General features: G+C 51.4%; 1 protein-coding gene across 1 annotated transcript in view; it reads right to left on the bottom strand.

Moving 5' to 3' along the window:
- LOC135534364 (small G protein signaling modulator 2-like) overlaps positions 1–13,352 on the bottom strand; it is a gene marked incomplete at both ends in the record, with an annotated part of 36,133 nt that extends 22,781 nt beyond the window's left edge. The window contains one exon of the mRNA XM_064961391.1: positions 13,184–13,352. Coding sequence (XP_064817463.1) covers positions 13,184–13,352 — 169 coding nt within the window. The remainder of the gene's footprint in view (positions 1–13,183) is intronic.
- Between the last annotated feature and the right edge of the window lie 223 nt (positions 13,353–13,575).

Consider the following 13,575-nt stretch of genomic DNA (forward strand, 5'->3'; position numbering starts at 1 on the left):
TACTATTGTGGAGGACTGACTAGGACAGGCAAGCCCCATACTATTGTGGAGGACTGGCGAGGACAGACAAGCCCCATACTATTGTGGAGGACTGGCTAGGACAGGCAAGCCCCATACTATTGTGGAGGACTGGCTAGGACAGACAAGCCCCATACTATTGTGGAGGACTGGCTAGGACAGGTAAGCCCCATACTATTGTGGAGGACTGACTAGGACAGGCAAGCCCCAGACTATTGTGGAGGACTGGCGAGGACAGACAAGCCCCATACTATTGTGGAGGACTGGCTAGGACAGGCAAGCCCCATACTATTGTAGAGGACTGGCTAGGACAGGCAAGCCCCATACTATTGTAGAGGACTGGCTAGGACAGACAAGCCCCATACTATTGTGGAGGACTGGCTAGGACAGGCTAGACCCATACTATTGTGGAGGACTGGCTAGGACAGGTAAGCCCCATACTATTGTAGAGGACTGGCTAGGACAGACAAGCCCCATACTATTGTGGAGGACTGGCTTGGACAGGTAAGCCCCATACTATTGTGGAGGACTGACTAGGACAGGCAAGCCCCATACTATTGTGGAGGACTGGCGAGGACAGACAAGCCCCATACTATTGTGGAGGACTGGCTGGGACAGACAAGCCCCATACTATTGTAGATGACTGGCTAGGACAGGCAAGCCCCATACTATTGTGGAGGACTGGCTAGGACAGGCAAGCCCCATACTATTGTGGAGGACTGGCTAGGACAGGCAAGCCCATACTATTGTGGAGGACTGGCTGGGACAGGCAAGACCCATACTATTGTGGAGGACTGGCTAGGACAGGCAAGCCCCATACTATTGTGGAGGACTGGCTTGGACAGGCAAGCCCCATACTATTGTGGAGGACTGGCTAGGACAGGCAAGCCCCATACTATTGTGGAGGACTGGCTGGGACAGGCAAGCCCCATACTATTGTGGAGGACTGGCTAGGACAGGCAAGCCCCATACTATTGTGGAGGACTGGCTAGGACAGGCAAGCCCCATACTATTGTGGAGGACTGGCTAGGACAGGCAAGCCCCATACTATTGTGGAGGACTGGCTAGGACAGGCAAGCCCCATACTATTGTGGAGGACTGGCTAGGACAGGCAAGCCCCATACTATTGTGGAGGACTGGCTAGGACAGGCAAGCCCCATACTATTGTGGAGGACTTAACTCTTCCCGCTGACGCAGGTATGGCTGGGACAATGTTGGGGGAAAAGGACAAAGAAACTATACAGACTGTCTTCATCAAACAACACTGTTTCATGACACATCAGTGACATGGCAGGAGATGTTTTGAAACAATTACTGCTTCACAAACAAGCCAGTGAATTATATTTATTACAGCTGGATGAGTCAACAGCTCCTGGTATATGTCCGTTACATTTACGGGGGTCAATTAAGGAAGACATCCTCTTCTGCAAACCACTGGAAACCAGGACAACAGGAGAGGATATTTTTAAAGTACTGGACAGCTTTGTGACATCAAAAGGACTTTGGTGGTCAAAATGTGTTGGTATCTGTACTGATGGAACAAGATCCATGACAGGGAGACATAGTGGAGTTGTAACGCGCGTGCAAGCAGTTGCTCCCGACGCCACTTGGGTTCACTGCAGCATCCACCTAGAGGCTCTTGGGTAAACTGCAGCATCCACCTAGAGGCTCTTGGGTAAACTGCAGCATCCACCTAGAGGCTCTTGGGTAAACTGCAGCATCCACCTAGAGGCTCTTGGGTACACTGCAGCATCCACCTAGAGGCTCTTGGGTAAACTGCAGCATCCACCGAGAGGCTCTTGGGTAGACTGCAGCATCCACCTAGAGGCTCTTGGGTAAACTGCAGCATCCACCTAGAGGCTCTTGGGTACACTGCAGCATCCACCTAGAGGCTCTTGGGTACAGTGCAGCATCCACCTAGAGGCACTTGGGTACACTGCAGCATCCACCTAGAGGCTCTTGGGTACACGGCAGCATCCACCTAGAGGCTCTTGGGTAGACTGCAGCATCCACCTAGAGGCTCTTGGGTAAACTGCAGCATCCACCTAGAGGCTCTTGGGTAAACTGCAGCATCCACCTAGAGGCTCTTGGGTACACTGCAGCATACACCTAGAGGCTCTTGGGTAGACTAGAGAATCCACCTAGAGGCTCTTGGGTACACTGCAGCATCCACCTAGAGGCTCTTGGGTACACTGCAGCATCCACCTAGAGGCTATTGGGTACACTGCAGCATCCACCGAGAGGCTCTTGGGTAGACTGCAGCATCCACCGAGAGGCTCTTGGGTAGACTGCAGCATCCACCGAGAGGCTCTTGGGTAAACTGCAGCATCCACCGAGAGGCTCTTGGGTACACTGCAGCATCCACCGAGAGGCTCTTGGGTAGACTGCAGCATCCACCGAGAGGCTCTTGGGTAAACTGCAGCATCCACCGAGAGGCTCTTGGGTAGACTGCAGCATCCACCGAGAGGCTCTTGGGTAAACTGCAGCATCCACCGAGAGGCTCTTGGGTCCACTGCAGCATCCACCGAGAGGCTCTTGGGTACACTGCAGCATCCACCGAGAGGCTCTTGGGTAAACTGCAGCATCCATCGAGAGGCTCTTGGGTACACTGCAGCATCCACCGAGAGGCTCTTAGGTACACTGCAGCATCCAACTAGAGGCTCTTGGGTAAACTGCAGCATCCACCGAGAGGCTCTTGGGTAGACTGCAGCATCCACCTAGAGGCTCTTGGGTAAACTGCAGCATCCACCTAGAGGCTCTTGGGTACACTGCAGCATCCACCTAGAGGCTCTTGGGTACACTGCAGCATCCACCTAGAGGCTCTTGGGTACACTGCAGCATCCACCAAGAGGCTCTTGGGTAAACTGCAGCATCCACCTAGAGGCTCTTGGGTAAACAGCAGCATCCACCTAGAGGCTCTTGGGTACACTGCAGCATCCACCTAGAGGCTCTTGGGTAGACTAGAGCATCCACCTAGAGGCTCTTGGGTACACTGCAGCATCCACCTAGAGGCTCTTGGGTACACTGCAGCATCCACCTAGAGGCTCTTGGGTACACTGCAGCATCCACCGAGAGGCTCTTGGGTAGACTGCAGCATCCACCGAGAGGCTCTTGGGTAGACTGCAGCATCCACCGAGAGGCTCTTGGGTAGACTGCAGCATCCACCGAGAGGCTCTTGGGTCCATTGCAGCATCCACCGAGAGGCTCTTGGGTACACTGCAGCATCCACCTAGAGGATCTTGCTGCCAAGGGAATGCCTGACAGCTTGAAAGACGATTTGGACACCAATGAAAATGGTTAACTTTGTTAAAGCAAGGAACCTGAACTCTCATGTATTTTCTGCACTTCGTAATGATATGGGCAGCGACCATGTAACACTTTTACAACATACAGAAGGTTGCGCTGGTTATTAAGGGGCAAAGTATTGACATGTTGTTTTAAATTGAGAGACGAGTTTAAAGTTTTCTTTACTGACCATAATTTTCACTTGTCTGACCGCTTGATGATGATGAGTTTCTCACACGACTGGCCTATCTGGGTGATGTTTTTTCTCAACTGAATGATCAGAATCTAGGATTACAGGGACTCTCCGCAACTATATTCAATGTGAGATTCAAAATTGAGGCCATGATTAAAGAAGTTGGAGCTCTCCTCTGTCTGCATTAATTAACAAGGACAACACACCTGAGTGAGCTGGGTGCGCAATTACGCAGGTACTTTCCCGAAATGGGTGACACAAACAACTGGATTCGTTATCCCCTTTCATGCCCTGCCTCCAGTCCACTTACCGATATCTAGACAAGAGAGCCTCATTGAAATTGCAACAAGCAGTTCTGTGAAAATTGACTTTAAATCAGAAGCCCCTGCCAGATTTCTGGACAGGGCTGCGCTCAGAGTATCCTGCCTTGGCAAATCGTGCTGTTAAGACACTGATGCCCTTTGCAACCACGTACCTATGTGAGAGTGGATTCTCGGCCCTCACTAGCATGAGAACTAAATACAGGCACAGACTGTGTGTGGAAAATGATTTAAGACTGAGACTCTCTCCAATACAACCCAACATTGCAGAGTTATGTGGTGAGATATTCACGATTTTCGATGGACAAATAAAGTTTTATATGTAAGATGGTTACATAAAAAGCTAAATGATTATTATTATTTGTGCCCTGGTCCTATAAGAGCTCTTTGCCACTTCCCACAAGCCGGGTTGTGACAAAAACTCACACTCATTCTTATGTTTAATAAACGTATCATATAGTGTGTGTATGGCAGGCTTACAATGATGGCAAAAAAACTACATTTGAGAGTGTACAGGACCGTGAAACGCTTGGGAACCACTGGGTTAGGGGAAGGAGAGGGGAAGGGGGGGGGGGACACTAAACAACATGTAATTTGGGGAACCCCCCCAGAGAAACACTAGTAGTGAAAAGCACAGCACTCACACCAGCAATCTGGAATACAATCTACATATTCTGTCTCTACGTTCACAGCTGTCTGACTGCAATAAGCCATTAGGAGATGAGATGAGAGGATACAGGAAGAGAGTATGTGTGCAGGCATGCGTATGTTCTGCCCCCCCCCCTTACACCCCACCCCCCAGTGGCCATGTGGATCAGCCTAATGGTCTGTTCATGGGCTATCAAACAGCCTCCCTCCCTCCCTGCCTGTCTCCTTGCCTGTCTCCCTCCCTGCCTGTCTAAGCCCCTCTATGCCTGTCTCCCGTCCTGTCTCAGCCCCTCCATGCCTCTCTCCCTGCCTGTCTCCCTGCCTGTCTCATCCCCTCCATGCCTCTCTCCCTGCCTGTCTCCCTTCCTGTCTCAGCCCCTCCATGCCTCTCTCCCTGCCTGTCTCCCTGCCTGTCTCAGCCCCTCCATGCCTCTCTCCCTGCCTGTCTCCCTTCCTGTCTCAGCCCCTCCATGCCTCTCCCTTCCTGTCTCAGCCCCTCCCTGCCTGTCTCCCTTCCTGTCTCAGCCCCTCCATGCCTCTCTCCCTGCCTGTCTCAGTCCCTCCCTGCCTGTCTCCCTGCCTGTCTCAGTCCCTCCCTGCCTGTCTCCCTGCCTGTCTCAGTCCCTCCCTGCCTGTCTCCCTTCCTGTCTCAGTCGCTCCCTGCCTGTCTCCCTGCCTGTCTCAGTCCCTCCCTGCCTGTCTTCTTGCCTGTCTCAGTCCCTCCCTGCCTGTCTCCCTGCCTGTCTCAGTCCCTCCCTGCCTGTCTTCTTGCCTGTCTCAGTCCCTCCCTGCCTGTCTCTGCCTGTCTCAGTCCCTCCCTGCCTGTCTCCCTGCCTGTCTCAGTCCCTCCCTGCCTGTCTCCCTGCCTGTCTCAGTCCCTCCCTGCCTGTCTTCTTGCCTGTCTCAGTCCCTCCCTGCCTGTCTCCCTGCCTGTCTCAGTCCCTCCCTGCCTGTCTCCCTGCATGTCTCAGTCCCTCCCTGCCTGTCTTCTTGCCTGTCTCAGTCCCTCCCTGCCTGTCTTCTTGCCTGTCTCAGTCCCTCCCTGCCTGTCTCCCTGCCTGTCTCAGTCCCTCCCTGCCTGTCTCCCTGCCTGTCTCAGTCCCTCCCTGCCTGTCTCCCTGCCTGTCTCAGTCCCTCCCTGCCTGTCTCCCTGCATGTCTCAGTTCCTCCCTGCCTGTCTCAGTCCCTCCCTGCCTGTCTCAGTCCCTCCCTGCCTGTCTCCCTTCCTGTCTCAGTCCCTCCCTGCCTGTCTCCCTGCATGTCTCAGTTCCTCCATGCCTGTATCCCTTCCTGTCTCAGTCCCTCCCTGCCTGTCTTCTTGCCTATCTTCTTGCCTGTCTCAGTCCCTCCATGCCTGTCTCCCTGCCTGTCTCAGTCCCTCCCTGCCTGTCTTCTTGCCTCTCTTCTTGCCTGTCTGAGTCCCTCCATGCCTGTCTCCCTGCCTGTCTCAGTCCCTCCATGCCTGTCTCAGTCCCTCCCTGCCTGTCTCCCTGCCTGTCTCAGTCCCTCCCTGCCTGTCTTCTTGCCTCTCTTCTTGCCTGTCTCAGTTCCTCCCTGCCTGTCTCCCTGCCTGTCTCCCTGCCTGTCTCAGTCCCTCCCTGCCTGTCTCAGTCCCTCCCTGCCTGTCTCCCTGCCTGTCTCAGTCCCTCCCTGCCTGTCTTCTTGCCTCTCTTCTTGCCTGTCTCAGTCCCTCCATGCCTGTCTCCCTGCCTGTCTCAGTCCCTCCCTGCCTGTCTCCCTGCCTGTCTCAGTCCCTCCCTGCCTGTCTCCCTGCCTGTCTCAGTCCCTCCCTGCCTGTCTCCCTGCCTGTCTCAGTCCCTCCCTGCCTGTCTCCCTGCATGTCTCAGTTCCTCCCTGCCTGTCTCAGTCCCTCCCTGCCTGTCTCAGTCCCTCCCTGCCTGTCTCCCTTCCTGTCTCAGTCCCTCCCTGCCTGTCTCCCTGCATGTCTCAGTTCCTCCATGCCTGTATCCCTTCCTGTCTCAGTCCCTCCCTGCCTGTCTTCTTGCCTATCTTCTTGCCTGTCTCAGTCCCTCCATGCCTGTCTCCCTGCCTGTCTCAGTCCCTCCCTGCCTGTCTTCTTGCCTCTCTTCTTGCCTGTCTGAGTCCCTCCATGCCTGTCTCCCTGCCTGTCTCAGTCCCTCCATGCCTGTCTCAGTCCCTCCCTGCCTGTCTCCCTGCCTGTCTCAGTCCCTCCCTGCCTGTCTTCTTGCCTCTCTTCTTGCCTGTCTCAGTCCCTCCATGCCTGTCTCCCTGCCTGTCTCAGTCCCTCCCTGCCTGTCTCCCTGCCTGTCTCAGTTCCTCCCTGCCTGTCTCCCTGCCTGTCTCCCTGCCTGTCTCAGTCCCTCCCTGCCTGTCTCAGTCCCTCCCTGCCTGTCTCCCTGCCTGTCTCAGTTCCTCCCTGCCTGTCTCCCTGCCTGTCTCAGTCCCTCCCTGCCTGTCTCCCTGCCTGTCTCAGTTCCTCACTGCCTGTCTCCCTGCCTGTCTCCCTGCCTGTCTCAGTCCCTCCCTGCCTGTCTCAGTCCCTCCCTGCCTGTCTCCCTGCCTGTCTCAGTCCCTCCCTGCCTGTCTCCCTGCCTGTCTCAGTCCCTCCCTGCCTGTCTCCCTTCCTGTTGCACATCTGGGGCTTTGCCACTTAGCCCCTTATCACTTTCTGTCTCTGTCTCTGTGTGTATGTTGTGTTGTGGTGTGTTGTGTTGTGTTGTGGTGTGTTGTGTTGCGTTGTGTGTTGTCTCTACAGTAAGTACTATGAGAGGGAGGCTCACCATGCTACACTGTGTGGTTCTACCATGCTACACTGTCTCTGCACTGTGTGGTTCTACCATGCTACACTGTCTCTGCACTGTGTGGTTCTACCATGCTACACTGTCTCTGCACTGTGTGGTTCTACCATGCTACACTGTCTCTTCACTGTGGTTCTATCATGCTACACTGTCTCTTCACTGTGGTTCTACCCTGCGACACTGTGTGGTTCTACCATGCTACACTGTCTCTGCACTGTGTGGTTCTACCATGCTACACTGTCTCTTCACTGTGGTTCTACCATGCTACACTGTCTCTTCACGGTGGTTCTACCCTGCGACACTGTGTGGTTCTACCATGCTACACTGTCTCTACACTGTGTGGTTCTACCATGCTACACTGTCTCTTCACTGTGTGGTTCTACCATGCTACACTGTCTCTTCACTGTGGTTCTACCCTGCGACACTGTGTGGTTCTACCATGCTACACTGTCTCTGCACTGTGGTTCTACCATGCTACACTGTCTCTTCACTGTGGTTCTACCCTGCTACACTGTGTGGTTCTACCATGCTACACTGTCTCTTCACTGTGGTTCTACCCTGCTACATTGTGTGGTTCTACCATGCTACACTGTGTGGTTCTACCATGCGATACTGTCTCTTCACTGTGGTTCTACCCTGCTCACTGTGTGGTTCTACCATGCTACACTGTCTCTTCACTGTGTGGTTCTACCATGCTACACTGTCTATTCACTGTGGTTCTACCATGCTACACTGTCTATTCACTGTGGTTCTACCCTGCTACACTGTCTCTTCACTGTGGTTCTACCATGCTACACTGTCTCTTCACTGTGTGGTTCTACCATGCTACACTGTCTCTTCACTGTGGTTCTACCATACTATACTGTCTCTTCACTGTGGTTCTACCATGCTACAATGTCTCTTCACTGTGGTTCTACCATGCTACAATGTCTATGCACTGTGTGGTTCTACCATACTACACTGTCTCTTCACTGTGTGGTTCTACCATGCTACACTGTCTATTCACTGTGGTTCTACCATGCTACACTGTCTATTCACTGTGGTTCTACCCTGCTACACTGTCTCTTCACTGTGGTTCTACCATGCTACACTGTCTCTTCACTGTGTGGTTCTACCATGCTACACTGTCTCTGCACTGTAGTTCTACCATACTATACTGTCTCTTCACTGTGGTTCTACCATGCTACAATGTCTCTTCAATGTGGTTCTACCATGCTACAATGTCTATGCACTGTGTGGTTCTAACATGCTACACTGTTTCTGCACTGTGTGGTTCTACCATGCTACACTGTCTCTGCACTGTGTGGTTCTACCATGCTACACTGTCTCTTCACTGTGGTTCTACCATGCTACACTGTCTCTGCACTGTGTGGTTCTACCATGCTACACTGTCTCTTCACTGTGTGGTTCTACGATGCTACACTGTCTCTTCACTGTGGTTCTACCCTGCTACACTGTGTGGTTCTACCACGCTACACTGTTTCTGCACTGTGTGGTTCTACCATGCTACACTGTCTCTTCACTGTGTGGTTCTACCATGCTACACTGTCTCTTCACTGTGGTTCTACCCTGCTACACTGTGTGGTTCTACCACGCTACACTGTTTCTGCACTGTGTGGTTCTACCATGCTACACTGTCTCTTCACTGTGTGGTTCTACCATGCTACACTGTCTCTTCACTGTGTGGTTCTACCATGCTACACTGTTTCTTCACTGTGGTTCTACCCTGCTACACTGTGTGGTTCTACCACGCTACACTGTTTCTGCACTGTGTGGTTCTACCATGCTACACTGTCTCTTCACTGTGGTTCTACCAAGCTACACTGTTTCTGCACTGTGTGGTTCTACCATGCTACACTGTCTCTTCACTGTGGTTCTACCATTCTACACTGTCTCTTCACTGTGTGGTTCTACCATGCTACACTGTCTCTTCACTGTGGTTCTACCCTGCTACACTGTGTGGTTCTACCACGCTACACTGTTTCTGCACTGTGTGGTTCTACCATGCTACACTGTCTCTTCACTGTGGTTCTACCATGCTACACTGTCTCTTCACTGTGTGGTTCTACCATGCTACACTGTTTCTTCACTGTGGTTCTACCATGCTACACTGTCTCTTCACTGTGGTTCTACCATGCTACACTGTCTCTGCACTTTGGTTCTACCATGCTACACTGTCTCTGCACTGTGTGGTTCTACCATGCTACACTGTCTCTGCACTGTGTGGTTCTACCATGCTACACTGTCTCTTCACTGTGGTTCTACCATGCTACACTGTCTCTTCACTGTGGTTCTACCCTGCGACACTGTGTGGTTCTACCATGCTACACTGTCTCTGCACTGTGTGGTTCTACCATGCTACACTGTCTCTTCACTGTGGTTCTACCATGCTACACTGTCTCTTCATGGTGGTTCTACCCTGCGACACTGTGTGGTTCTACCATGCTACACTGTCTCTGCACTGTGTGGTTCTACCATGCTACACTGTCTCTTCACTGTGGTTCTACCCTGCGACACTGTGTGGTTCTACCATGCTACACTGTCTCTGCACTGTGGTTCTACCATGCTACACTGTCTCTTCACTGTGGTTCTACCCTGCTACACTGTGTGGTTCTACCATGCTACACTGTCTCTTCACTGTCGTTCTACCCTGCTACATTGTGTGGTTCTACCATGCTACACTGTGTGGTTCTACCATGCGATACTGTCTCTTCACTGTGGTTCTACCCTGCTCACTGTGTGGTTCTACCATGCTACACTGTCTCTTCACTGTGGTTCTACCCTGCTACATTGTGTGGTTCTACCATGCTACACTGTGTGGTTCTACCATGCTACACTGTCTATTCACTGTGGTCCTACCATGCTACACTGTCTCTTCACTGTGTGGTTCTACCATGCTACACTGTCTCTTCACTGTGGTTCTACCATACTATACTGTCTCTTCACTGTGGTTCTACCATGCTACAATGTCTTTTCACTGTGGTTCTACCATGCTACAATGTCTATGCACTGTGTGGTTCTAACATGCTACACTGTTTCTGCACTGTGTGGTTCTACCATGCTACACTGTCTCTGCACTGTGTGGTTCTACCATGCTACACTGTCTCTTCACTGTGGTTCTACCCTGCTACACTGTGTGGTTCTACTACGCTACACTGTTTCTGCACTGTGTGGTTCTACCCTGCTACACTGTCTCTTCACTGTGTGGTTCTACCATGCTACACTGTCTCTTCACTGTGTGGTTCTACCATGCTACACTGTTTCTTCACTGTGGTTCTACCATGCTACACTGTCTCTTCACTGTGGTTCTACCATGCTACACTGTTTCTGCACTGTGTGGTTCTACCATGCTACACTGTTTCTGCACTGTGTGGTTCTACCATGCTCCACTGTCTCTTCACTGTGTGGTTCTACCACGCTACACTGTTTCTGCACTATGTGGTTCTACCATGCTACACTGTCTCTGCACTGTGGTTCTACCATGCTACACTGTCTCTGAACTGTAGTTCTACCCTGCTACACTGTCTCTTCACTGTGTGGTTCTACCCTGCTACACTGTCTCTTCACTACGTGGTTCTACCCTGCTACACTGTCTCTTCACTGTGGTTCTACCCTGCTACACTGTCTCTTCACTGTGGTTCTACCATGCTACACTGTCTCTTCACTGTGTGGTTCTACCATGCTACACTGTCTCTTCACTGTGGTTCTACCCTGCTACACTGTGTGGTTCTACCACGCTACACTGTTTCTGCACTGTGTGGTTCTACCATGCTACACTGTCTCTTCACTGTGGTTCTACCATGCTACACTGTCTCTTCACTGTGTGGTTCTACCATGCTACACTGTTTCTTCACTGTGGTTCTACCATGCTACACTGTCTCTTCACTGTGGTTCTACCATGCTACACTGTCTCTGCACTTTGGTTCTACCATGCTACACTGTCTCTGCACTGTGTGGTTCTACCATGCTACACTGTCTCTGCACTGTGTGGTTCTACCATGCTACACTGTCTCTTCACTGTGGTTCTACCATGCTACACTGTCTCTTCACTGTGGTTCTACCCTGCGACACTGTGTGGTTCTACCATGCTACACTGTCTCTGCACTGTGTGGTTCTACCATGCTACACTGTCTCTTCACTGTGTGGTTCTACCATGCTACACTGTCTCTTCACTGTGGTTCTACCCTGCGACACTGTGTGGTTCTACCATGCTACACTGTCTCTGCACTGTGGTTCTACCATGCTACACTGTCTCTTCACTGTGGTTCTACCCTGCTACACTGTGTGGTTCTACCATGCTACACTGTCTCTTCACTGTGGTTCTACCCTGCTACATTGTGTGGTTCTACCATGCTACACTGTGTGGTTCTACCATGCGATACTGTCTCTTCACTGTGGTTCTACCCAGCTCACTGTGTGGTTCTACCATGCTACACTGTCTCTTCACTGTGGTTCTACCCTGCTACATTGTGTGGTTCTACCATGCTACACTGTGTGGTTCTACCATGCTACACTGTCTATTCACTGTGGTCCTACCATGCTACACTGTCTCTTCACTGTGTGGTTCTACCATGCTACACTGTCTCTTCACTGTGGTTCTACCATACTATACTGTCTCTTCACTGTGGTTCTACCATGCTACAATGTCTCTTCACTGTGGTTCTACCATGCTACAATGTCTATGCACTGTGTGGTTCTAACATGCTACACTGTTTCTGCACTGTGTGGTTCTACCATGCTACACTGTCTCTGCACTGTGTGGTTCTACCATGCTACACTGTCTCTTCACTGTGGTTCTACCCTGCTACACTGTGTGGTTCTACTACGCTACACTGTTTCTGCACTGTGTGGTTCTACCCTGCTACACTGTCTCTTCACTGTGTGGTTCTACCATGCTACACTGTCTCTTCACTGTGTGGTTCTACCATGCTACACTGTTTCTTCACTGTGGTTCTACCATGCTACACTGTCTCTTCACTGTGGTTCTACCATGCTACACTGTTTCTGCACTGTGTGGTTCTACCATGCTACACTGTTTCTGCACTGTGTGGTTCTACCATGCTCCACTGTCTCTTCACTGTGTGGTTCTACCACGCTACACTGTTTCTGCACTATGTGGTTCTACCATGCTACACTGTCTCTGCACTGTGGTTCTACCATGCTACACTGTCTCTGCACTGTAGTTCTACCCTGCTACACTGTCTCTTCACTGTGTGGTTCTACCCTGCTACACTGTCTCTTCACTGTGTGGTTCTACCCTGCTACACTGTCTCTTCACTGTGGTTCTACCCTGCTACACTGTCTCTTCACTGTGGTTCTACCATGCTACACTGTCTATTCACTGTGTGGTTCTACCCTGCTACACTGTGTGGTTCTACCATGCTACACTGTCTCTTCACTGTGTGGTTCTACCCTGCTACACTGTCTCTTCACTGTGGTTCTACCATGCTACACTGTCTCTTCACTGTGTGGTTCTACCCTGCTACACTGTCTCTTCACTGTGGTTCTACCCTGCTACACTGTCTCTTCACTGTGGTTCTACCCTGCTACACTGTCTCTTCACTGTGTGGTTCTACCATGCTACACTGTCTCTTCACTGTGTGGTTCTACCATGCTACACTGTCTATTCACTATGTGGTTCTACCCTGCTACACTGTGTGGTTCTACCATGCTTCACTGTCTCTTCACTGTGTGGTTCTACCAGGCTACACTGTCTCTTCACTGTGTGGTTCTACCATGCTACACTGTGTGATTCTACCATGCTACACTGTCAGTGAAGGTGTGGAAACAAGGAAGGAAAATGAGAACCCTGGATGTATTAACTACATAATGTCTATACATCAATATTACATCACTGCTTTCACATATTTCTCCTGTAGATTGGAGGTAGTGCTATGAGGTCAGGTGTAAGGGGTAAAAGTTCAAAGGTCAATCAGTACCTGATGACCTCTGCCTGCTGTGTGAGCTGCTCCTGGACCTTCCGGCACACCTCTCCGGCCGTGGCGTTGACCTTGCCGATCTTGGTGAAAAGGGCGCCGATCTTGTCGCTACGCAGGAAGCCCGCCGCTCGCCGTTTCAACAGGTGGCTCAGACACGCCTCGATGGTGCCTGGAGGAGAGAAGGAGAGAGCATTGTAGAAGACCGCAAACAAAGAAAAACCTTCTACAGAATTAGTGATCATAGCCTGACAAGTGAAACCAGATGCCATCAACAACAAACAATTGCCAGAGAGGACAGACTGTCATCACTATGTGTCAGGAAGCCAGAGAGGACAGACTCTGTCATTACTGTGGGACAGGAGACATGGAAAGTGTAAAACACTATACAGAAA

This window comes from Oncorhynchus masou, unplaced genomic scaffold (assembly GCF_036934945.1).
Source record: "Oncorhynchus masou masou isolate Uvic2021 unplaced genomic scaffold, UVic_Omas_1.1 unplaced_scaffold_3297, whole genome shotgun sequence".
NCBI classification, from domain to species: domain Eukaryota; kingdom Metazoa; phylum Chordata; class Actinopteri; order Salmoniformes; family Salmonidae; genus Oncorhynchus; species Oncorhynchus masou.